The 26,796-nt window shown below is 34.5% G+C and overlaps 1 protein-coding gene and 2 pseudogenes across 3 annotated transcripts; 2 read left to right on the top strand and 1 right to left on the bottom strand.

Moving 5' to 3' along the window:
• Nucleotides 1–1,114: 1,114 nt before the first annotated feature.
• Nucleotides 1,115–4,942, bottom strand: LOC143591180 (putative prolyl 4-hydroxylase 12; annotated as a pseudogene). Its single transcript, XR_013145611.1, has 7 exons — nt 4,656–4,942; nt 3,794–3,910; nt 3,661–3,718; nt 2,765–2,857; nt 2,333–2,390; nt 1,909–2,081; nt 1,115–1,810 (listed from the first exon to the last, which is right to left on the bottom strand). The product of XR_013145611.1 is annotated as a putative prolyl 4-hydroxylase 12 (transcript).
• Nucleotides 4,943–8,655: 3,713 nt separating this feature from the next.
• Nucleotides 8,656–19,731, top strand: LOC143592940 (pectin acetylesterase 9-like; annotated as a pseudogene). The gene is made up of 11 exons (XR_013146013.1): nt 8,656–9,247; nt 9,430–9,512; nt 11,222–11,351; nt 13,191–13,390; nt 13,482–13,606; nt 18,604–18,664; nt 18,740–18,796; nt 18,879–18,956; nt 19,052–19,157; nt 19,244–19,392; nt 19,483–19,731. The product of XR_013146013.1 is annotated as a pectin acetylesterase 9-like (transcript).
• Nucleotides 19,732–25,334: 5,603 nt separating this feature from the next.
• Nucleotides 25,335–26,665, top strand: LOC143591168 (uncharacterized). The gene is made up of 3 exons (XM_077071463.1): nt 25,335–25,755; nt 25,833–26,159; nt 26,254–26,665. Exons 1-3 carry the CDS (start codon nt 25,680–25,682, stop codon nt 26,448–26,450), a joined length of 600 nt encoding a protein of 199 aa, XP_076927578.1. The 5' UTR covers nt 25,335–25,679; the 3' UTR covers nt 26,451–26,665.
• Nucleotides 26,666–26,796: the final 131 nt, after the last annotated feature.

The following is a 26,796-nucleotide window of genomic DNA, read 5'->3' as shown; positions in this document are numbered from 1 at the left end:
TAAAAATCAATATTGCCTCCCATGTCAATGCCACACCCATCCCCTAAAGCAATATGTTGTGAGCTAATTAGAAAGTGGTAGTTAAAATGTCATGTCAAGGTTACAGAGATAGAAAATCATTAAATAACCAACTCTTTAACTAGTGCGCTGTGAAGTAATTAAAAATTAAATAAAGAAAAAAAAAGGTTGATTGGTATATTTGGAGAGGACAAAAAAAAAAAAAAAGGTTTGCAACTAGTTAAGTATGTATGCAAGACATGATAATATAAACATCTATCTTATTATAGCAAAATCTTAATTTGAACAACTCTTAAGAGTCTAAGCTGACAAAACACTCCTATTTCTTCTCCTTCTTCCTTTTTAACACGTTACACCTAGCTAGTTACACTTAAACATACATATACCATTATCGAGAGGTAGCAACTCAAATAAATATTGTATGAATAAATTAAAAACTACTAGCTAACAAAGCCTCATGCTAAGTTAGATTTGTATCTTGTTGCGTTGCATTGCATTGCAAAATAAACTAAAGTACAAAAATTAAAATAAAGTATGTATTTATTATTCAATAACTTTGGTTATGGGACTAGATCACACGTACTAGGCTACCATTTCTACGTAATTTCACTTACCAAATTTATCAACTCTCCATACCACTACCACCTAAATTCCACATATTTGGTATTGATCGACTCCTACACGAACACATATGTTGAAGATATGTTTGGTGTGAATCGATGATGTGACTCGATTATTTTTTGGTGTGTTCTGAAAATGTGTTATGCCACTTATACATACCCACTCAGGTAAAAATGTAGAATTAAGGGAATTTTCTTAAGATAAGTATTTTTTTTTTAATTAAGAAAAACATGAGTTGAATCTTCTAATTGTTGTCGGTAGACAAGAAAACTTTTTTATAACCCGTCCAACAACCAATGTCAACTTTATCAAAACATGTACGTTTAAAACTATAGCACTAAAAGATAATGGATTTTTATTTCTATAAATTTGGACTCAGTTTTGTCAAACCGTGATACTTCGGTCATTTAAAATTTTAAGTAACAAAAAAAAATCTGTAAAATACATGCCAAATTCCAAATGAGTTTTCGGTTATGCTTAGAAAAATAAAAATAAAAACATATAGATGGTTAGATACCCATTTTACCATTTGAAAATCCCATTTTGTGTGCAGTTAACTATATTATCTTTCTATTTTATACATACCAAAAGACTTACCAACTAACAAAATCCAATACTGAAGCATCAAGACCAAATTATCTAAAAATTTACAATTATGAATATACAAACTTGATAAAAAAAATTATAATACCCAGAATATGCATCTCAAATGACACAAAAAATGATCCAGATGTATAAACACCCCCACCCAAATTTATGGCCTATAAAACCAGACATCAGTAAAAAAAAATTTCAAACTAATATATCAGCAAGCATTACAACTCTTCCTACACGTCCCGTAATAATCAGCAGTGCCCACCATGAATATTGGGTTCCTCTCACACTCACCAACCGCAGCCCATTGTGGACAGCTGTCATCCTCGTCTGTGCATAAACCATCGTCATCATCACCGCCTGTTTCTTTATTCGGTGGGGCCACAGGTTTCACCACAAAGATCTTTGTGGCCCACCACATGCCACCCTCGGTAACTGGACACCTGGCGTGTGAACTGCTTGGGTCTAAACTAGCATTCGGATGAAGATTGAATAATAAAATTGCATTGCCTTTGATTGGTTTTGCTATTTGACTACTGTTTGTACAGTGGGACCATATGTTCTTTGGTCTTCCTGACTGCAAAAGAAAAAAAAGAAAAATAAATAGCTTATTTTGCATTAATTTCTATTTTCAAAAAATAAGTAAAATAAATAGATAGCTTGCTTTTGTCTAACCTCTGCAACAGGAAAGAGGATCTGACCACCTTGTGTAACATTTGAAAGGTAAATTACAACTGTTGCCATTACACTTTCACCGGTTTGCCACATGGACGAGTTGCGCAAATAATTGTGGGTCCCATTAGTTTCTTCGGGACCTGAATGGAAAACACGCAATGCCTTTCCATTTCCTGTAATATAGTTAACAGTAGATTTATTATTTATAGTCTATGTTGATGATATGAAAATACATTCAGATTACTCTCGACAAAAATCTGCATTAATCCATATACATGAAAATGGAGTTTTTAAAATATAATAGTTAAGAACTATTATAAAAAGTAGAGTTGCTTCTATGATTTATTTCTCTATATAGGAACCTTTTTTTCAGAAACTAAAACCAGGCCATGAATGGAAAAGAACAATGATAAACGGAGAAGACCTTTGGGGAGAAAAGTCCACGCCGAAATCCGTTCCTCAATTTTTGCAGTTATTTCATCCTAAATGACATGAAAAAAAATATTAAATACAATTTAGAATATTTAAAATAATGATCCATTTTTGTTTAAAGCAGTTTAGAATGTAACAAAAACACTTGGTGACTTTCAAACTATTCCACCTGTTTCCTTTTTAGCCAACTGTTAAACCTGTTATCAATCAAATTGTAACAGAAATTATAACATATGATGGGAAAACGCCTCTTCCATGTCAAAATTATTTTGTTAGGTGACATGAAGGGTTTCTTGGGTCTTTCTAAAGAAAAAAGATTACAAAAAATGATTCCCAACGGTAACCAAACCAACTATGCAAACATCAAACTTGTTTTCTTTAACATTTGTAGAGGAATAACAATGAAGATTAAAAAAAGATTAACTTAATTTGATTTTAAAGAGATGTCTAGATTTGTACTCTGTACCATGGCATTGGCTGAGTTATTTCCACCAGATTTGTCCTTGCTGTCATTTCCCTATAATCAAAGAAATACTCGTAACACAACATGGTAAAAACCATAGTTATCAAAGGCGCTACACGCACTCAAGGCGCATAGGCTTAGAAAAATAATACAATTCTTCATATAAACTAAACAAAAGCTATTATATAATATTTAATATCATCTGTTTAGAATCAAAAGTTCTAAAGGAGTCAAGATTCAAATGTAATTCCAAAACTTGAATAACAAAATGCTCAAAGTAAGGTACCAATATGTATAAAACATGAAAACCAAAAGCTCAAAAAGTAATAAATAGTAAAGGTTCAAAGGATCACTGTTCTTGATCCGACATCAATACCAATAGAGGTGTCGTCAACTTCAAGAAGCGGGGGGCTAGAAACTAGAAGTGCATATATTGGGCCTCGCCTGGAAAATGGGCTTAGGTGCAAGAAGCGAGGGCTTTTAATAACTATGGTAAAAAGTTTACTTGTATTTGACCACCCTTCTACTATTAAGTTTACGGCTAGTTGCATAATAGTGTAACCAACTTTAGTCACATTTCTAACTCAGGTAATCAACATTTATTCAGCCAGAATATTAAAAAGCATTTAACGTTAAGCAACTTTATAATGATTCTGTTCAACGCTAGTTATCTTATATGCAGTTTGCCCTTTATACTGGGCCAAAGTACATGATCTTTCCTACATTCGTCATAACAGTTGACCCACTAATCTTCATATGATAACTGGTGTAAAAGTCAATTTTTATATTGGCTACAATAATAACTAATTTTACTTGATAGTTTAAGGGCCAAACAAATATAAGAATGGGTGTTTTACCAAAGATATCAGGTGCTCACACTCTTCATCAGATAAGAAGCCATTGTAGAAGAATAGCCTATCAAAACAAGCACATACACATGTCAATAGCTTCTCTAAAATGACAAACTAATGGCACGTGTAAATACCCGACCTTGGTCGCCAAGAGAGTTCGGTAACCCGTGAAGGGTCAATTGTGTTAAGAGGACGTGCACGCCCCAACTGTATAACATTATCTTGTATCACCTCTTTGGTCCTCGGTATCTTCCGGCTAAGACAGCAAGTGAAACAAGACCATATTAGCCCTCATGATACAAGTAAATTCTTTTCATAATCTCAAAACAGTTGTGCTATAGTTTGTAGTTATTTAACTAGGACAGTCTTTGCTTGGTCATAAATTGTAGACATAAACATGATTACTGTTGCTTTTTTTTATATTAACATCTAGGGTTGCAAAACATTAGATAGGGGCGCAAATGAGCCAAGCCACTCGCGAGCTACTAGATGTTGGATCGCTAAGAAGCTTGTAACAAGACGCGCCTTATTGAGTCCGAGCTTCAAATAAAGCTCGTTTTGTTATTGAGCCTAGTGTATTTTTAGGTTTAAACTCTCTTAGACTTCTACACATTAATTTCACGCAACACATCGAAGCTCAAGCCGAGGTTTGCCTAGTTTAAAGTATACTGCGCACGAGCTCGAGCCCAGCTTGGGCTCTTTATGATTTTTCTCATAACATATAGAAATAATTAAAAATGTACATAAACTAATTATCAAAATAATAAACGAGTCAAGCCCAAGCTCCCGCTCTCGTAAGTCAAAAGGAGCCGAGAGTGCTCGGGCTCGGCGCAGCTGATTTGCACCCCAGGCCACACACATTAGGGTGGAGTCATCCTTTATAATGGAAATGATTCAATGATTGAAAATGAATCCCACAATTTCAAATTAGGGCTCCAAAATAAGAGCATGCAATCTGAAGAAAATAAATAAAAGATGAAATGAAATGGGTTGGTTGTTACCTTTCGGAAATAAGGGTCGAACAACAGCACGTAAACGCCACAATAATAAGAAATGAGGGTTTTGTCGCCATGGAAGATGCAGGGGCTAAGTGTCAACAAAATTGGAAGGTGAAATATGGTTGAATCAAGATTTGGGTAGTGGCCTTAGTTCAAATAAATATGAAGCCTTCTTCAGGCTTCCAGCAATCTGCAGTGTTCGTTATTCAAATCACATGAACAAACGGATCACAGAAACAACACAACGCCAAACTTAACCTCGGCCTACTCTAGGACTCTTTGGCCCGGTCCAGGCCAGAAAACCGGTTCTAAACTTAATAATAAAAATGTCACGTCTTTAAAAAACCCTGTATTTTGTATGGGTTTGAATAAAAAATAGGAAATTTTATTTTAACAATAATCATAATTTTGACCTATTGGTCGGACTAATTTCGACTAAGAAAATGTATACAGACAGTTCTAACTTTGAAAATATTTTTCTTTAGTGATTTCACATTAACTAACAGATAACCCGCTAATTTTTTTTAATAATGCGGACTGCTTAAATGACAAAATATTAATATTTTGAAGTACCTTGGTTTATTGACTTATTCATGAGAGTATAAAATAATGATGGAACTCTGCGAGCCATAAGTTAGGTTGATACCATTTTCCACATCCTTTTTATCTGAAAATCAACACCTGATAGATCATTCTCTGACAAAACATTTTTGATGAAACCCTGCAAGATTGGATCAGCCATTTCATATAGTGGAGTATAAATCAAGAAAAACAAGCCATATCACATTACTTTATAATTTGGAACAAACAAAATCTATGGCAAAATGAAATATATCTAATACCAATATCAAACTTTCGACAATAGATTATCATGAAGAACAATGAGAAGTAAATGATTCAATTATCCCACATAAAACCAAAAAGAGAGAGAGAGAGAAAAAAGTAAATACGAACCTTCAACACTAATTGTCATTATCATTATGCTTAGAAGAGAGAAGCGGGAAAACATACAATTGTTACAAAAATACTTTTAAGTACCGATATTATTAATTATTACCATATGCAGAAATCAAACATATTAGTTATTAATCATATGTTGAAACCAAATGGTTATGATTCCGTTATTACGGTTTTCTTGGTTTTTTGGTTATCTCGGTTTGGTTCGGTTCTTAACAAAACATAAAACTGATCCAAAATCAATATTTCGTGTTTTGATAAAGCTCAAATCCGGATAGTCGGTTTCTAATTCGGTTTGGTGTTTTTGGTTTTTCCAATTTCGGTTCGGTCTTTTCGGTTTTATGCACACCCCTATTTTTTTTTGTCTTTCCTAAAAAAATTCTAATTATTTTTTTGTTAACTATAATTCATCCTTTAAAATTAAATTATATATAAGTTGTTTAAAAACATTCAATTCTTTTAATTTACAACATTTTATATCAGTAGAAATTAGAATTGGACAGGGCCAGTTAACGACCGATCAGAACCACTAAGCCCAATCCGGCCCATTTTCAACCGATGGAATTTGATAATACATCTAGAAAATAGATTGAAAATTTATTTTGCCAAAATTCGCTCTCCCTAATTGTTGTTTTGCAGGAATCTTGATTATCTGATCTTTCTGTAATATTATCATTCGATATAAAAGTTGTCTAAACATACAAAGTGATAATGGATCAAAATAAAACAAGCTAAGTGAACTCAGAAGTACAAAAAAGAACGTGACGAAAGGGGGAAACCACATAATTCATAATATATAGTCACCAAAATATTTTTAGAAAATCTTTGGATACTTGTATTGGCTAGCACTTTGGTCGATGGATCACAAAATGACGAATCACGCATGGCAACCATAGTGTAATAATTTGAGTACCATTATAATAAATTACAACATGCTAAAAGAAAATCCGTATATTGTAGCATGCATGTCCACATTAAAAGATAAGGCTAAGTGGGATTTTTTTTCCCTAAATAAGTGTCTCTAAAAAATATATATAGCAATACAGGTTGTTTGAAAATATTTACTAAAAATGATGAAGGGATGATCCCAATTTCAATTCCCTTAACGAGTCATCAAGTTTTGCTTATTAACAATTTAGCTTTTCATGTTTGCCTTCTTACAAATTTATTTGTTCTTTGACATCTATACACAACCCATTTAGTAAGTGATGCGTTAAGTTTGGGCTTATAAAGGGTAATCAATGTTTTTTGGGCACGCATGAATCTTAGTGGTCCCCGGTGCTATTTTCCACAACAAAGTAGTTACGAGTTTGATTATGGGCCACTTCATGATCTTTGTTTAAAACAACTCATCTTGTTTTTGCCCTTGAAATCGAGCTTGTGGCATATTCGGTTATAACTTTGCCTAGAGTAGAGATGAATGTGTTGATATAACAAGGTGCTAGCGAATCCATGATGATGAATCTAACTTTTGATTCATACAATTTTGCTAAGCATGCTCGGCACGATGTTTCCCGCAAAGACTTGTGTACAATAATTTTTTGGAAACATTTTATAGACAAGTTAATTTTAAAATACGGCTTTTCCTTCCAATTTGAAGATTTGTTTTTCCTTTAACATATCTTCTTAGGTTATACAATATGTTTTAATCTATTCATTTTTCATTATTCGCCATATCAGTATCATAACAGTCTTTTCTCCATCACTTAACCTCATCATTTAACCTATGCTATACATAATTATCTATCATTCTCCATAATTCCATTTATTTATATAATTTTAAAACCAAAAGTAACGAAAAAGAAAAAAGAAAAAAGAAAGAGAAAAGGGGATTGGGCAAAAAAAAATGGGTGAGGCTTTCATGATGTGCGTGATGGTGATCAGGTTCATCACGTCATGTGTGAGATGAGGGTGGTGTTTAATGATACCATTCTCCATCATTTTGTCCATACAAAATCTTAAATGACGTACGATATTATTAATATCAAAGGAAAAAAATGGATAAGACCTATATTATCATATATACTAAAAGAGGAGAATTATTCATATATGAATACAAAAAGAAAAACATATATAAAATAACAATAATAATACATAGGAAATGAGCATCTTCGTTTCATACGCATGGCCAAACCTAACATCAAATCCCCTATCATCATCAACAAACGTTTGAGCTTATCTTGTACTTTTACTTTTGAGTTAGTTAATGGATAAGACCAAAATTAGTTTTCGTTTTGAACTTTATATCCCAAAAGCCCAATTGTTTTCAAACTCGGGCATAGTTAGCTAGAGCTCATCTTATATTTTTTATTTGTATCAATATATTTATTTTATATACGACATATATAATTACTTATATTGAACACAATTTATTATATTTATACTAATAACAGCCTCGTTTAGTCTTGCAAGTCTAGTAAATAGAGGTGTTCAAGAAATCCGAAATCCGAATAAAACTGAAATCCGAACCGAAACCCAAATAAACCGATCCGAATTCTTATTCGGATATTCGGATCGGATCAATCCGCGTATCCGAATAACTAATTCGAATTCGGATCAGATTCGGATAAAGAATTTTAAAAAATTCTGATTGTTCGGATTACTCAGATATCCGTTTAATCCAAATAAAAAATATGTTTTTAGTGGTATTTTCCGGTTTGTATGTTTATTGTGATTCTAAACTATTAAATTTTAGGAACAAAAAAATAGGTTTATTTCGGATTATTCGGATATTATACGAATCGGATCCGAATTGAATTCGAATAGATTCGGATCGGAAGGGAATATTCCTAATTCGGATCGGATCGGATTTCGGATAGGGTGCGAAAATTTTCAAATCCGAATAACCCGAACCGAATAACCTGAATAATCCGTTATCCGATCCGACGAACACCCCAACTAGTAAAACCAATTTGTATAAAGTTCAAACTAACTTAAGTTTATTTCAACCCATAAAAGCTTGATTGATTCAAACTTTCTCAATATAATTTAGTTCACCCAAAAAGTTACGAACTTTCAAGCTCAATGAAGCTGGGCTCACATAATCAATCATTACATTAACAACACATCGACATAGCTTCAATTTCAATTCATAGAAAAAGCGCATTGGTTGGCAATTTTGTTAGCCTAACCGCAAAAATCCAACCGAACACGGGACCCCATTTGACTTTCTTCACAGCTGGGCCGATAGTCGTGGGCCCAATACATCCACCAATACATCACGTCGTGGGCCCACCCTTATCTCTCATTCTCTATGTTTTGGTTATATTTCGTCACTCCTCTTCGTGCGTCCAGATTCCAAACCCAAACATTCGTCTCTCTTCTTCGTTTCTTTCTCAAAAAGTCAAATTTTGTTTTAAACATTTTGATAAATTATTATAAACCTTTTTTTTCTTTCATAAAATAAAAGCCTGCATTCACATTGACGCAACTCATAAACCATACGATTCATTTCAGATTTGAATTTCTTTCATAATAAAAGATGACTAGTAGCTTACAACCAGAAATGGCGCACGTTATCACGATCGTGTTCGTAACCGCCGCGGTGTTGCTAACTTGCGCAGTAACGTCCGCTTATCCCGCCGATCGTCTTCTGGTGAACATGACTGTAGTCCGTAGGGCTGCTGCAATTGGAGCTTGTACGTGAATAGATTTACATACGATTTTGTAATAATTTGAATCTGTTTTTCGTGTTGTAGATGAATAATATAATGAATATATATTATATTATATTATATTATATTATATTATATTATATTATATTATATTATATTATATTATATTATATTATATTATATTATATTATATTATATACATACAGATTGCTTGGACGGAAGTTTACCGGCGTATCATATACACCGTGGATTCGGCGCCGGAGCACGCAGCTGGCTTTTGCAATTTGAGGTACGCTTTTTAATTCTTTTTTCTGGTGATAAGTCGAATATTTGTTTAAACTTGGCTTTTTTGTTTCGACTTATCTGGCTTTACTGCACTTATTCCAGAGTTAACTTTACATACTTTGACTTCACTTTAATGGTCAAAGTAGAGTACGAACCATTATTTACATCAGGTGAAACTGAAACTCAAATCAGTAACAGCGGAAACTGAATCAGTTGCGTTACATTATTTAATAAATTATTTCATTTATATTATATTATTGGTTTTCATTTTTCGGATATAAATAATAAATAAATAATGTCAAAATATTATATAATTTTTTTGAAAAGTTTAAATTTATAATTTACACTTTGGAACATATTTTTATACATTATGATTATTATTTAGAAAATGAGTTCAACATGGGGCTATGTAACATGCTTTTCAACCTGCACAGAAGGGGCCAAAAAGTAGAACAACCACATGACCCACCTAATTAACGTAGAAAATGATGATTTAGTTGTTTTGTAGTTTATTCTTCTTAAATTTATTGATGCATGTTCAACCAACATGGTACACCAAGGTCCTAACGAATAAAAATTAAATTCGTAACAAGACTGTAAGCTATTGGTAGGTAAGTATTAATAATATAGAATATTGTTTAGAACAATGTTCAAAATATGGATATATTGTGGTGCCCCCATCTATAATCCATAGCTAAGACGTTAGCTCTTGTTGTTTGATTAAAGCTTTAAATAGCACAATAATTAAAGCTTTAAATAATTAGCCCCTAGTAATCCAATGATAAAACCGGTCCTGCTGGCCGGTTAAACCGGATTCTGAATTGGTAACGGTATTTTTGTACCTGGGTTTTGGTATATATTAGTATGAAAACTGCTGGTTTTTTATGAAATACTAGTTTAAACCAGTAAGACGGATTAGCCCAAAACCGTTTTCCACAAAACTGAAAGTTGTGGCCCACATCTTTTAGGATGAAACTGGTTGATCTATGACCACTCAAACAAAATTGAAAGTTGAGGCTTGCAGAATTGGTTTACGATTAGCCATACATTCATAGTTTACCTCCTGCTACGAATTAACCTTGTTAACCTTCTGCCATCACAAAGATTTAACCAACGTTTCATATACCAAAATAAACTTTTGCTTTTGGATTATTGTTTAGAGTATTATTTGATTATGGATGAACTTTTGTATTATGGATCCATATACTTTTGGATTATCTTTTGAGTTGAAGTTGGATTTATATGGAACTATAGGGTAAAATAGTCATCCCGGTTGAACCTCACTTTACAACCGGTTGTACCATTTTTAAATCCAACTTAATACGAGTTAAATACTTGTTTTAGTTATTTCCATTTCATTCGGATTGTGGTTCACTGGTTTGATTTTATAGTGCATGCATATAAAGTAAGCTTATACAAATATCAGTTGTCTTATGAAAAAAAGAATAATAAAACTAAAATGATATTACATAAAGTAACTGAATTCCCCTAACACTTATGCATGTTGGGTGTTTTGGAGGAACACATTAATTTATCTTACAAATGGTCAACAAATTAATTATTTGCATTAAACATTATGATTAAAGCTAAGTATATTATGATTCAGTTTAATTATTTCAAGTTAATAAATTTGATTTCAGAGTTTAGCATGTGGATTGTAGGGTCTATGATATGTACATCATGCTAACATGCAGTGGAATTATCTAATAACAGGGTGGCGGGTGGTGTAATGATATTAAATCATGTGCAGAGAGAGCCCAAACCCGTCGAGGATCTACACGTTTCATGAACAAGTTAGAGACCTTCTCAGGCATTCTTAGTAATAACGCGTCTCGTAATCCTGGTAATGCTCTTTTCCTATAGTCATTTTCTTGCTAATTTATAATTGTATTAAATATGTTTATGTTATCGTTATGATAATTAAATACTCCGTAATATAATACTCCAGTAGAGATATACACTACAGACAACATCCAATAGGTATGGATGGCTGTTTTCTTTTAAAACGTTCAAATGAATATAAAAATATTAATACCATACCAAAATGATTATTGCTACAAGAATCCCAAAATCATCAAACTCATTTTGTGTCACTTTTCTACTTTGGAATCATTGTCAATTAAGCCACTTGAAAGCAAATTTCATTGTCAGTGTACATCTAGCTGAAATACATATTCTAACAACCTTAACACTTCCAACACGTCTCTATCAACCACTAGATGATAACGATTTAACAGTAATATGTTAAACTAATCAAATTAACCATGAAATCAATAAGTATATTAGTAAGACTTCCTGTCTCTGTGACACTTAAAGTAGACAAACGTATCAATCAACCATCAACTGTCAACACCTCCACCACTACCGCCATCTTTCACCACTAGCCACCATAAAGGCAAATATAGCTCGGGAACCCATTTTGATGTTTCCTAAAAGGACCCATTTCATGATGACTTCATTTTGGTTAGAACACGTCTTGACCCGACCTAAGGTCTGTTTTGACATGAACCAAACTAATTTTGTCAAGCTTTGTATATAAATATAAAAACACACCATGTGTCTCCTTTTTAAAGTGTATATAATATCACTAATACAGAAAATAATCGAGTTATAATATATCAGACCAAGATGATTGAAATCCAAGTATGGACAAACTTAAAAACATAGACCATTGTTGATTTGTTGTAAGACTAGATCTGGTAAGCATGTGCTCCCAGCCCAAGTTATTGTTGTCTTTTTCACGTGTTAAGTTGTTTTTGACAGCTACTGGATTTCTTCATGTCTTGTTCCAGCTTTCACCCGTGCTTCCCACTATACCTTTCCTACTTTACCCCCACTTTTGGCAGTCCCAAAAATCAATAATACCCTACCACTATTAAACTTTCTTCTTATGTACAGTAACAAATGGAAGGGTACCAACGTCATTTCCCTAAATGACAAACTGTCAATTTTTACAACAATGTTACTTGAGGGTTCAATTTGTAGTCCATCTGGCATGATTGTTACCAGTTTTTTGTTAAGGGAATATCATGGGATTGAAAAGTTCAGACATAATCATCTTTCAAACACATTCTTTGAGAAAACTACATCAAGCTTTAAATATATAAAAATTTCCATTTTATAATCAAAAGTGCCATTTTGAATCTTGATTTATATAAAAAAGCCAGCTATGCATTCACCACATCTAAGCCGTCACATCTAAACCGTCTGGATAGAGGTTGGACGACCGTTTCTGACCAAAAAGATTTAGAGTTTGACCGTCTATGGTGGTCGTCTGAATATTGGCCAAACGGTCGTTCTGACCAATAGTTTTCAAAGTTTGGCCCCTTATGGTCAAGACAACCTCCGTGTATTGTTCAAATAGCCATACCGTCCAATAAATTTTCAAGGTTTCACTTTTTTGGTCAAAATGACTGTCTCGTTCAATGATGTGAAATCAAATGGGGATAGTATAGTTATAACATGACCTTTAATAAACCATAAAGGCCATCACACTACTTCACTTGCCAATAACTTTGCTAAACTGTTGCATCTCAAATGCAGTCCTTTATATATCAATGTGACATCAAACATAAATAAAGTAATATAAACAATACATAAATTAAAGTTAATTAACTGGTTGTCATGTTCTTACATTTATGAACTTGACAAAAACTACAAGAAACTAAACTAACATGAGCAGATTTTTACAACTGGAATCGTGTGAAGCTTAGATACTGTATTGCATTCAATTTCCTGTTATCTCTATTCTAATACCCATAGGCCATAGCTTATAGTTTTTAACATGAATAACAGACATTAGTACTTCATTTCCGTGGCCAACGGATTTGGCAAGCAATTATTGAAGACCTTTTACCAAAAGGCTTGCGGTTCGCTAGAAAGGTATAAATATAAATTAATTCAAAATATACTTCAATACAATATCAATTATCTACAATACATTTAAAATATGGTGTTCATGAACACATTACAGGCATTGCTTTCCGGGTGTTCGGCTGGGGGTTTAGCATCTTATTTACATTGCAACAACTTCAACACTTATCTACCAAATACTACAGCAGTAAAATGTTTAGGAGATGCTGGATTCTTCCTCGACTCGTATGTTATATACTTCCTAATTCTCTTTTGAACCACGTGATCCGCATCTTTTTTTTAATCTATTTATTAAATAATTGACCCGTTTGAGATAAACTTCAACCCATAACAAGCGGGTTAAATTGCCAGCACCGCTTCTATTGTGATTTTTTTTACCTTTATGATTTTTGGGTTGCAGACAGTTAATTAGAGGGAATAATAATTGTTATTGTAAATAATAATAAGGAGATTACAAGATATATATAGACTTGAATAATACAAACTAGACCCTATACAATTAGACATTATTTAAATATGGAATAATATCTTGTCTATCTTGTCTAACATCCCCCCGCAAGCTAAGGCCAGGAAGCGACTCTTAGCTTGGATCGAAGAAAGAGAAAACGCTGAGTAGACAGAGGCTTTGTAAAGATGTCGGCAATCTGATCATCTGTAGTGATGAATTGTACTGAGAGTTGACCTCTAGCGACTCTTTCACGAACTGAATGGAAATCAACTTCAATATGCTTTGTGCGGGCATGAAATACCGGATTGGCTGATAAGTATGTGGCTCCGAGATTATCACACCACAATGTAGGAGTTGAGCGAACTGGGACCCGTAATTCTTGTAAAACAGATTGTATCCAAGTGAGTTCTGAAACTGCATCAGCTAGAGCTTTATACTCTGATTCTGTAGATGACCGAGAGACAGTTTTGTGTTTACGAGCACACCACGAGACAGGATTACACCCTAAATAGATAGCAAATCCCCCCGTGGAACGACGGTCATCTGGACACCCGGCCCAGTCAGCATCTGAGAAAGCGGACAGATTGTTGAAGGTTGAATTTGCATAGGCATGGATAACTTGAGTAGACTGCTGCTGAACAAGCAAGCCGTGGGAGAGAGTACCCTTTAAGTACCGCAAAATACGCTTTACCGCGGACCAATGATTCTCCGTCGGAGACTGCATAAACTGGCAGACCTTGTTGACTGCAAAGGCGATGTCCGGACGGGAAAGGGTGGCATATTGTAAAGCCCCAACAACTTGTCGATAGCGTGCCGGATTGGCAAATGGTGGATTGTCCTCTAAAGCAAGATTTGCTGATGTAGAAATTGGAGAAGAGAAGGGTTTGGAGTCCAATAGGCCTGCTTTTTGTAGAAGCTCCAAATATACTTTTGTTGAGATAAAATGATGTCTGCCCCTTTGGAAACAATCTCAATACCCAAAAAATAAGAAAGTTTGCACATATCCTGAATAGGGTAAGTTCGACTGAGGTGGCAACCGCATCAACAGCCTTTGGATCATTACGTGTAATTATGATGTCGTCAACATATACCAACATATAAAGTACCGTGGCCTCGGAGGTGTAAATAAACAAAGACTGATCGGTTTTGGAGCCTCGAAACCCAAGCTGATGTAAGGTGGAAGACAGCTGATGAAACCAAGCACGTGGGGCTTGTTTAAGCCCATACAAAGGCTTGTGCAGTAAGCAGACATGATCCGGTTTGTGAGGATCCACAAAGCCTTGTGGCTGCTGGAGATAAACAGTCTCTTTTAAGGCTCCATGCAGGAAAGCATTTTGAACGTCTAACTGACGAAGGGCCCACTTTTGCGTGATTGCCAAAGAAAGCACAATACGAATAGTGGTTGCCTTTACCACAGGACTGAATGTTTCCTTGTAGTCAATACCCGGTTGTTGTCGAAACCCTTTGGCCATTAACCGAGCCTTATAACGTTGAATCGTCCCCTTTGGATCCCGTTTAATCTTGTAAACCCATTTGCAATCGACGATATTAGAACCCGAAACACGAGGAACTAGTGACCATGTGCCATTTTTCAAAAGGGCCGAGTATTCATCTGCCATAGCTTGACGCCATTGAGGAAAAGTGTTGGCAATAGTAAAGGAGGCTGGTTCGGTGTTAGGGTCGATGGTAGAAGAGGTAAAGGATGATATGTTGTAGGGTGTAGTAGGTTTTGGCTTGGGCCGAAGATTAGAAGGTCGAGGACGAGGAGCTGTTTGGGTACTGGTTTGTTATTGTTTTGGGGCTGTTCGGTGGCTGTTTGAGAGGGTCGTTTGTGGCGGCGATGGTAGGTATGAATTAGGGGAGGCCTAGGAGGTGGTGGAGGAGGTGGGACAGGTATTCCCGCTGCTGGGGAGGCTGGGACAGCAGCTGGTGAAGGCTGGTCTGGTGGGTCACCAGCAGCCGTAGATGTGGTATTTTGTTGTACGGAAGGTGGGATAAAGTCATCGGTGTCAGGTGGATTGGGATATATAGAGACATAGGGGTCGGGAGAGGGTGAAGGAGAGTGAAGATTGTTAAGTTGAGAAGATTTGAATGGAAAACAGAGTTCATTGAAGCGAACATGTCGGGCAATGTATGTCCGCTCGGTTTCGGGGTCAAAGCACCGATAACCATGATGATGGGAGCTATATCCGAGAAAGACACATGGAGTGGAGCGGAAGTCAATTTTGTGTCTGTTGTAAGGACGTAGGTGGGGAAAACATTGTGAACCAAAGACTTTTAAGAAGGAGTAATCGGGTGGATGGCGAAAAAGATGTTGAAAGGGAGAGAGAGAAGAATTGGAGCGTGAAGGCATGCGGTTAATAAGGTAGACAGCGGTGTCAAAGGCAAAATGCCAGAAACGATGTGGCACATGAAATTGAGCAAGTAAAGTGAGACCTGTTTCAACCACGTGTCGGTGTCGACGTTCCACAACACCATTTTGTTCGCTGGTGTGTGGACAAGAAAGGCGATGAAGAATGCCCAATGATTGAAAGAAGGTGGATAGAGCCGAAATTCTCCACCCCCATCAGTTTGGGCCTGTTTAAGTTTGGTGTGAAATTGCCGTTCAACCATAACCAGAAACTGTTTAAAAATATTATAGACATCAGATTTATGTTTAAATGGAAAAATCCACATGAATTTGGAAAAGTGATCTACACACAAAAGAAAATAGTTGTGACCCTCACTAGATGGAATCGGGGCGGGTCCCCAGACGTCACAAATAAGCAAATCTAAAATATGTGTACTTTTAAAAGTAGAAGATAACAAATGTAATTTTGATGATTTTCCAATAGAACAAGGTTCACAAAAAGAAACAGAACAATTATTGTTATTCAAAGGTAAATGATAAAAAGACAACATTGACTTCAAAAGTTGAGGATGAGGATGTCCCAATCTTTGATGCCAAATGTTGGAGGAAGCACGATGAGCAGAAAAGGCAGTTTTAGAAATAACTTGTTGTCTTGGAAGCCGAAGCGAGTAGAGCCCATCATTACTTGGACCCGTGAGGAGGGTAGTGTGTGTAGACTTGTCCTTCACAGAAAAGAAAGAATCGTGAAATTCAAAATAAACATAATTATCACGACAAAATTTTTGAACAGAAAGGAGGTTTTGTTTAATTTCAGGAACATGTAGGATATTGGTAAGATTAAAGGTATGGTTTGGGGAATTAAATGTGGATGAGCCAATATGTAAAATTGGTAGACCCTTACCATTGCCAACATGGAGGTTGTCACCGCCATGATATGCATCAGAATGCTCAAAACTAGAGAGATCTGGGGCAACATAATGACTAGAGCCCGTGTCCGGGAGCCAAGAAGAAGAAGCATATGACCTGGTATCTGCAAAATTAGCCGATGGCTGCTGTCTTGGGCGAACAGTAGCTGGGTCCCGATTAGGACAGTGAGTGGGGAGATGCCCTATGCCACACCTATGACAGGATCCATAAACTACGTTCTGATTTGATGCCCAACTGAATTGACTGCGATTTCCACCACTAGGGCCACCCGAGCGATTAGAGCTACCACGTCCACGACTGTTACCCTGCCGATTGTTGAAGCGATTGTTGTCGGGTCGGTTAGTGTAGAAGGCTTGGGGCTGAGATGGCAACCGAAGTTGCACACCAAGTTGGGCCGCCAATTGTTGAACCGCCTGAACAGCCGCATCTGATGGCGGTGTAGGGCTGCCTCCGGTGGGTTTAGCCGAAGATGGAGCCATGGCTGAGAATGCTTGAGTAGGTGGAACAACTTGGGCAGAACGTTTAAGCATATAGTCGTGATCAGCAATCACGGCATGAAGTTCGTTGTAAGCAAATTGACGAGTAAGGGCCGTGGTCTTAACGCCATGGTATTCGTCACGTAGGCCAGAAATAACCATCATAACAAGGTCTTTTTCTTTCAAGGGTTCGCCAATATTAGTTAGGGCAGAGGCATATTCCTGTGCACGTTGGAGGTATGCTGTAGGGGTTTCATCAGCCTTCATCTCAATTCTTAAAAGTTGTGTTTTTAAGGTATATTCTCGGGAAGAAGTGTGAGGTGCAAAGGCCCGCTCTAGGGCAAGCCAAAGGTCACGGGCAGTAAGAGTGCCTCTGGCATGATGTAAAGCGCCCTCAGAGATAGTGGAGATAAGGAGCATACCAACGTGTGCATCGTTGGAAAGCCAGATCGGATACTGTGGATTGGGTTGGGATTCGGGTGGTGGTGCAGGTGCATTATCTTTGGGAGGGTCTGCAGGAACAGGAACAGTTATGGTGGTTGGAGGGCAGGGTATGGTTCCGTCAATATAACCAAAAAGATTATTGGTGACTAAGAACGGGTGAATAACCAATAACCAGGAACTGTAGCTATCGGAGTTGAGGGTAAATCCAAACTTGTGGGAGTTGTGGATTGCTTTTTCTTTTTGATCAAAAGCAGTGAGGGTGGCCATAGGTAATTGGTTTTAGAAAAATAAAGAAAGAGGAAGATTGGAGGGGTGGTACAACGGAGGAAGAGAGCAGCAAGGCTGCTAATCTGTGATCAGGGAAAAAAAATAGAGGTAGGGCCGGCAGGTTTGTGCTGCAGAAATTAGGGTTAGGAATAACTGGCTCTGATACCAAGTTAATTAGAGTGAATAATAATTGTTATAATAATAAGGAGATTACAAGATATATATAGACTTGACTAATACAAACTAGACCCTATACAATTAGACATTATTTAAATATGGAATAATATCTTGTCTATCTTGTCTAACACAGACCAGATATAAACTTGTACCATAGCCAGAGAACTTTCTTTCAGCAACTTGTCACTCTACAGGTACATTATTTGCAATACTTATTTTCTATAATTATATATTTGTTACAGGTGAGTTAAACATATAAGTTTTGATAGGGAATAGAGAAGAACCTGGATGTGAACTGCACAAAGTCTACCAGTGATCCCAAACAAGTATGTTAAAATACATAACACCATTTTTTTAATTTTCTTGATATTTTGAGAATTATTTTGACACTTGTTGCATGTTTCACAGTGCATCTTCCCACAGTACTTGTTAAAATACATAACGCCACCGCTTTTCATCTTAAACTCTGCCTATGATGTATACCAGGTAAGATAATTTCATTATGTCTAATTACTTTAATACTGTTTTGAATTTCATTTGATTTGTTTTTCTTTTCATTTTACAGTTTCACCACATATTAGTTTCACCACATATTAGTTCCACCATCAGCTGATATACATGGGCTTTGGAATCACTGCAAAATTAATCCAAATGCATGTCGTCCGAACCAAATCCGCCTTTTGCATGGTTCATGATTTTAATAAAATAATCATTTTATGAATCTGTTATTTACATCTATTTTTACGTCTAATATCTTGTTTTAATTTGTTTAGCTTTCCGGATAGAATTGCTTACAGCTGTGAGGTCATTCTTGTTCAATTCATCGAGAGGAGGCGTTTTTATAAACTCATGTTTTGCTCATTGCCAAAGTGAGTCTCAAGACACCTGGTTTGCACCGGACTCCCCACAAATACACAATGAGGTTCGTAAAAGTTTAATTGATCAGTATAAAATTAATATTGATTCGAGTTAATAAAAAAAGTTAAAATTTCTTTTTTCAACTGTTATCCAGACAATTGCAGAATCAGTTGGTGACTGGTACTTTGGAAGAAATGTTTCTAAGAAGGTTGATTGTACTTATCCATGTGACACAACCTGTCATAATCTCATTGGACCTGTGTAGCATACTCAAATCAAATCCATCAAATATAAAATCAAAATTATACCAATTACATATTTACATTTTGACTTCAGAAGTTATCCTGCAGCTGGAAAATGATTAGCTGAAGTCTCCCATATATTGATTAGATAGTAATTACAAATTAGCTCATATCATTCATTCTGAAGTCTCCCATATATTGATTAGATAATTCATTTCTGTAAGGTCACTTGATTATTTTTGTAGAGTATAATATGTACAAAACTGATTATACAAATAATCAGCTTTTTGTCTAACAGAAATTTTAAACATTGTGCTATCCGATGATCGTCGTAACAAATGGGTCAGAGCCCATCCAAACACTAGTTGCGATTATTTGTATAATCAGTTGCGATTATTTGATGTTCGTATAAATGATATAATCATTTTAAAACATAATCCAAGACGCCCGCTTAAATGTTTGTAAAGTGAATGTTCTTTTAATTTTTGAATACTTTATTAATCATTTTTTCCATGAGTTTAATCGTGCATCCTCGAATTGTACGCACGCTGGTTCAAAGTATAGATAACTTAGAACAAGTCCAAATGTTTGGACCCAAATAAATTAATACATTTGGGTCCGTTACCTGTCATTTTTGCCAATCTTAATATTAAAGGCTTAAACACCAATTTATTAAACTAACACGAGTAGAGAGTTCATCACTGCTCACATCCGTCAATCTTGTTACTTGTCTTGTAATCAGGTGTCGAAAACTCGTAGAAATAATTTGCTAACATGTAAAAGAACAAGAAGATTGTTCAAATGAGAAAGTAAAATGTGTTGGTCCTATATTGAAATATAAAAACTCTATACCACTTTAAAATGTAATCTAGAGCGAGAAAGTTTAATATAGTAAAATTGATGTTCGCCTTTCTATAAAAAATTATTGCAACACAATGCATAGGTGTATATATACTCGTTACATACCTATTGGATCACTCTGTAATTACCTATATGCTGACCGCTACATGGTATAACTACCACGATTGATATTATTTACAACATATAGAACTATAGAAGTATAGAAACAATGTACAAGGAGATTTACTGGTAATATACGTGGAAATGAGATGAATGCAAATCTGAACTTTTTTTTTACAACATTATCTGAACTTTTTTTTACAACATCATGGGAGGCTCGGAGGGTGTGCGAGCTGCACCATCGGCCGGGGCACATAAGTTTCGGGGGCGCAAACTTTTTTATACATATTACATATATATGTGTTTTTTGGTGTTAAAAATAAGGTTATTTGCTATGGTTTATGAGATAATTACATGCTTAGAATGGTTTCTGCTTATAATCGGTCGATAAAAGTTTTATTCATGCACAATAGTGAATAAAAAATTTATATGGGCCTTTTTATTTTGGCTCGGCCGAGGTATTTAAATTCTCGGAGACGGCCCTGTACAACATTATCTGAACTTTTTTTTTTCGGGTGCATTACATAGCTCAGTTATAAAAACACCGGTAACTAAGATCCCATTCCTGATGCATCATTGTATTGCAAGGACGTAAATTGAATCTAGAGGGCATTTGTTTGTACATATGGAAATTTTTATGTGATGTTAAGTAGCAGATATTAATATTTAATCCAAACGTCATCTATTGAACAACATTATATTAGCTCTCAATAATGTGATTTTTTTAATTATGTTAATGCATTTTCAACTTCTGGATCATTAAACTAAAGATCGGACGATATCATTTAACAATTCTTTTTGGTAACGCTTAAAAGAAAATTGTCTAAAAATAACAATATGATGGGCTTTGCATGCTTATTTTACTGTCAAGACCAGCCCAACAAGGAACAATATTGAAAAAATGGGCCTTCCTACAAGAATCATTTACATATAAAAGATTTTTATCTATTTGTAACCAGGCATTATAGGGGCCTAGGAGGTATTATGGGTGGATAAAACCCTATACCGTCGCTAAAGGTATTATGGGGTGTTATCAAGGCATGAACGTTTTTATAACAAAATCATATGTAATTGAAGTGATAATGATTGAAGAGATATTATTCATTACACATTTTTTTATTTAAAAAAGTAATGATGATTTGATAGAAAATGCTTCTTAAAGTGTATATAACTTAACCCTTTTTGTTTTATTTATGTACGAAAGTTGTATCGTGTTGTTTATATATTGCCTTAAGAAGTACATTATATTTATACATTTCAAAAATATTTGCTGAAGATACACAAAGATACGTACATTAGATAGTTGATTATTTCACGTATCTAAATAAAAATGTAATTTAATATAGCATGTGTATAGATGCATAATGTATTAAAAATTGTTAGTTTTTATATAATTTTCATAAAATATAAAATGTTAGGACTTTTCAAAATATATGGTTATAACTTATAAGTGAGTACTTTATCTAAAAGAATGTGAAATAGAGATTGATATAATTGCAATTACTTGGCAGAAAAATTATTTTCTTATTATACAAAGTGACATATTGGCATGTCGTCATATGTTTCATTATACATTATACAACATGACATGAATGTAAAAAATAAACAATATTTGTTTCACATATAAGGGTGGTATAGTTGGATCTCGAATGAGCGGTTTAGAGTAAATCATAATCAAATGGGACTTGAGGAAAAATCAAGCCAAGTTTGGTTGATAAGTTTTCTTATTTTTGGTATTATTTTATTAAAATTAGAATGGGTTTAAGTTCTCTAAGTACTTGCATATATAAGGCTTGACACGTTAGTTTGTTTTGCATCGAACTTGTTTCTTTTTGTTAGTCGATTAATAAAAAAAGCTATTCGAGCAAATTGTAAGTTGGGATAGGTTAGTTTGTTTTGCATATATCGATCTCATTTTCTTTTTGTTCGTAAGTTGGTTCACATGTGTGTGGTTGTTCTCGATACCCACTTTTAAGTTCAACAATGGAGACATGTCATTGATAATTTTAGAACTTATATGTTAAAGTAAAGTAATGGTCATAATTACACAGCAGAATCAATGTGCCAATGTGGCATGAGACCTAACAATTGCGTGCTTTTGCGCCGTTGATGACGGCAAAGAAATGAGAAAACAAAAACATACTTTTTGACAACCTTTTTTTTTTATTATTATTTACCATTGGTTTCTGATTAAATACTATTCTCTTTGAAAAGAATACTTTTGCCTAACATTTTGGAGAAAAAATATCACGACACGAGTATGGTGTTTGAGTCCGATGCAACAGTGATATGAGCCTGACATGTTTTATTTTTGTACTAGGTTAGTGTCTCGTATAAAACTAGGTGAAAAATATGGAAAACGTAAAATATACATATATAAATTACATAATGAACATTATAATTTTATAAATTGTAATGAGCATTATATTTTTATAAATTATAATGTATTACGTAATGAATATTAAGGAATGAGTAATTGCATATTTCTTAAAATACATAGATTAGTAAGAATAATTTGTATTTTAAAAGAAATTAAAATTGAAGATTGTAAATCTACACCTATTAAGGAAAATAGAAGGTAAGAATCAAATCATCTTAGATGAGTTGGTAAGCCACAAAAATTTTAAAAGCAATGTATTGAGTTCATCAAAAACATATTTTTTATTTTATCGATCTAATTAAACAAAGATTGATATTGAAAAAAAATTTGTAAAATTGAAAATTTGTAAACTTGGCATCGTGGAGTGGAGTGCCTAGTTGTGCCTAGTTGAATGACATGCAGACAATATGTATTCTTTTAATAGTATAGTTAGGCTAGCTTAGATTCATATATTCTGACATTTATATCAATTCCACCATTTTTATTTGTATTTACTATTTAGTTAGTTGGACTCAAGATAAATGACAATTTAAAACAAAATGGCAACAAAAAATTAATATGCTAACGAGAGTACGAGATGCCATCACCACTTCGGTGGGGTGGTCATGAAAGATTTTCAAAAGCTTTTCTTCTTGGGATGGTTAGGGGTTCGAGACATTGGAAAAGAAAATTTACCAAAAGTACCTTCGAAGGAAAATCCTTTTTCTTGTTGCGGAAGTGCAATAGTGCTCCTTCATTCATAATTTACCATTAGAAAATAAAAACCGAGAGTATAAGACCTATGTTATTCAATTCGGTCACAGTTGAAACTTTTGTGTAGGGAATTTGATTAATGATAAACGATACTTATGTTATAAATTTGACTATAAGATTACAAGAATATTATTACTAATGTAAGTATTTGTTTCAAAAATCTAATTTGGAAAACATGAAAAAATATATAATATCGACTTTATTATATAATATTCGAACCTGAAAAAAAAATAAGTTCAAAAAACTATTGTTTAAAATTTAATACTATCATGGCACTTTTTTCCAATCCATATTAAAATCAAAACTATATAGTTGTGACATTTTTAGGAAAAAAATGTTTCATTTGTATGCAGTTTGAAGTTATTAAATTCAATGTGTCAATCTTGGCTAGTCACACACTCACATTTATGATTAATGTATTTAATTTTTAACGTGTTTAAGGGTCGGTCACCCAAGAAGACTTGTTCAGTGTTCACAAACCAAGTCGACTAGAATTGGTTACCCGTCAATTAAGTTGGAAGAAAGCGGTTGGTGGACATGTAATCAAAGTTATTCTAATATAGATTTAATATATTGTAATCAAACACCATTAGTTTAATAAAAAATCATTAATTATACCATATTTAGGTGGAAAGCGGAAATGAGAAAAATATTAACATCGGATGAGCTACATAAACGGGGGTGTTTGAAGAAATCAAAGTACGTCCTATGTGTGAGGAAGTAATGGAAACAGTGAAACATGTGCTAATTTCATGTTATGTGGCGACAATCACGTGGCAATTTATAAGTAATTGGTGTAGTATACACCCGTTTTATGCTTTCATGGTTAGAGATCTATTCAAGAACATTCCAATGTAAGGGCCCAAGATGGAAGGAAGAAGGCAATCCACTCGATTATACTCATGGCATGATGGTGTTTGTGGAAGACGAGAAATCATGTCTTGTTTAGTAAGACAATAGTATCAATCAATAAGCTAAAAGAAGACATTTAACGTTTTTCGCCTTATATTAAAGAATAGGAGGAAATGGCGGGAATAGAATGGTAAGAGTGGTGTAATTTTTTGTTTTGAAGTGGTATAGAATGTGTAGTTTTTGTTAACTAGTTGGATATTATTGGTGTTTGTAACTATGTGAAGGCTAGTTACTTAGTCTCCTTTTGTTGTTTAATAAAAGTTGGTTGTTAAAAAAAGAGAATAAAAGTCAAGTATGCAATTGATTATTTATCTAGAAACAAGTAATAATTAATCAATTAATTATAAGGTCACCGAAAAGAACACGAAATGGAATGAAGTGTGGACAATTCCACAAGAAGTGACTCCTTTCGGTTTTTTTTTTTTAATTTGAGAAGTATTCTTTGTATGAAGGAATTGCAGTTTTATATACTGTTTCATTTTACAAACTTTTAAAACATATATTTATTAAATAAATGAGTTAAATGCTAACACGTTCGAAATGAAAAAAACATTATGTATAACTAATAATTTTAACCCACCCATTTACGAATCTATTTGTTAACAACCCGTTAACCCATTTACCAATTTAGATTAACATATTACACATATCGATGTATATGTTACATAACTTTCATCATTGTATGGGTTGGTGTTTTTTTACACGAATTTACACGAATAAATATGATATGTTTGAATTCATCAATTTCAAACCTGTCAACCTAAACGTGCCAACTCTACACATTTGTCACCAAACAAAGTCCATTGTAACATTGCATTCAACAAATTTTTATACATTAGCTATATTTGTTTTGTTTCACTGTTTACATTCAATCCACGGAAAAATCAAAGTTTCAAACTAAATAAAAGTCGTTGCTTGAGAAATTCTACATGACACAAAAAAAAGTCTATGAATTCGCCATGAATGGTGGAAGCCAAGGCAAGCCTTAGTATTATTATAAATAGGTACCATCAAAACACCAAACTCAACCACCTTACCTTCACTAGATTGTTACAAAGAACACAAATAAAATTTTCTAACTAGCTATTTGTGTTTTTATTAACAATGGATTCCTTCAATCTATTCAAGATATTTTTGGCTTGTGCTGTTATTTTCGCCTTCTTGGCCGAAGCCACCCTAGGTAACTTTAACGTGCCTTTTCATGTTATACTTACATATAAATGAAACTTTATTTGTCAAACGTCATTATGTATATAGGTCACATCGCGTGTGAGAACTTGAACAAGGATTCATGTGCATTTGCGGTTTCTTCAAGTGGGAAGCGTTGTGTGCTTGAGAAAAGTGTCCGAAGGAGCGGTGAAGAGGTGTTTGTTTGCAGTACCTCACAAATTGATACTGATCAGGTCACAAACTGGATAGAAAGCGACAAATGCGTAGAGTCGTGTGGGCTCGACCGCAATGTTCTAGGAATCTCTTCAGACTCACTTCTTGACTCGCGGTTCATGCAAAAACTTTGCTCGACTCAATGTTACACCGGTTGCCCCAACATTGTTGATCTTTATTTCAATCTTGCTGTTGGTGAAGGTAAACTAGATAGTCTATATATTTCTAATATTCTTTTCAACTATATGTTTGACTTTTGTTGACCAGAGTTATTCCTATTTGTTATATGATATAGGCGTGTATTTGCCGAGCCTATGCCGAACTGATGGAGACAATAAGAGAAGAGGGATGAGTGAGATCAGGAGCTCGGGCTATGTTGCGCCCGGACCGACAGTGCCTGCAAAACTTTTGGCTGATGGTTCCCCGGCCCTGGCCCCGTCTTTCGAACTTGTGGCTGATGGTTCCCCGGCCATAGCCCCGTCTCCTTACTAGTGTAACATTATGCTAGAATAAGTTGAGCCAAAGTATTTGATATATGATATTCGCGAGTTTGCTAGTTATACTTATACTAAAATAAGGATTATGTATACAAAATAAAGGCGTGTAGTTATACAAATACGAAAGACCAATAAATAAGTAAGAGTTTTGTTGTTTGTTTGTTTTTTAATGCAATATGATTTGAGTAAGAGTTCCCTAAACACTTCCAATGTACTTGATGGAGTCATTTGAATTTTGGTACGCATTCATGTTAAAAGAAAAACTATACACTCATGAAAATTGGCTTGGGATTTATCCAATGGGCTTTATTTCCTTGCATGATAAAGAAACATCAGTTTCT

This window comes from Bidens hawaiensis, unplaced genomic scaffold, assembly GCF_021521415.1.
Source record: "Bidens hawaiensis isolate Kalapana, Puna unplaced genomic scaffold, B.hawaiensis_p1.1 tig00001685_1, whole genome shotgun sequence".
Classification (NCBI taxonomy): Eukaryota; Viridiplantae; Streptophyta; class Magnoliopsida; order Asterales; family Asteraceae; genus Bidens; species Bidens hawaiensis.
Note: the sequence above shows the minus strand (reverse complement) of the source record. Positions and strands in the feature narration are given on the sequence as shown.

Coding starts and splice junctions, on each gene's coding strand:
- LOC143591168 (XM_077071463.1), top strand. CDS start 25,680: ATGGATTCCTTCAATCTATTCAAGATATTTTTGGCTTGTGCTGTTATT. Junction 25,756..25,832: donor CTTGGCCGAAGCCACCCTAG/GTAACTTTAACG, acceptor TTATGTATATAG/GTCACATCGCGTGTGAGAAC. Junction 26,160..26,253: donor CAATCTTGCTGTTGGTGAAG/GTAAACTAGATA, acceptor TATATGATATAG/GCGTGTATTTGCCGAGCCTA.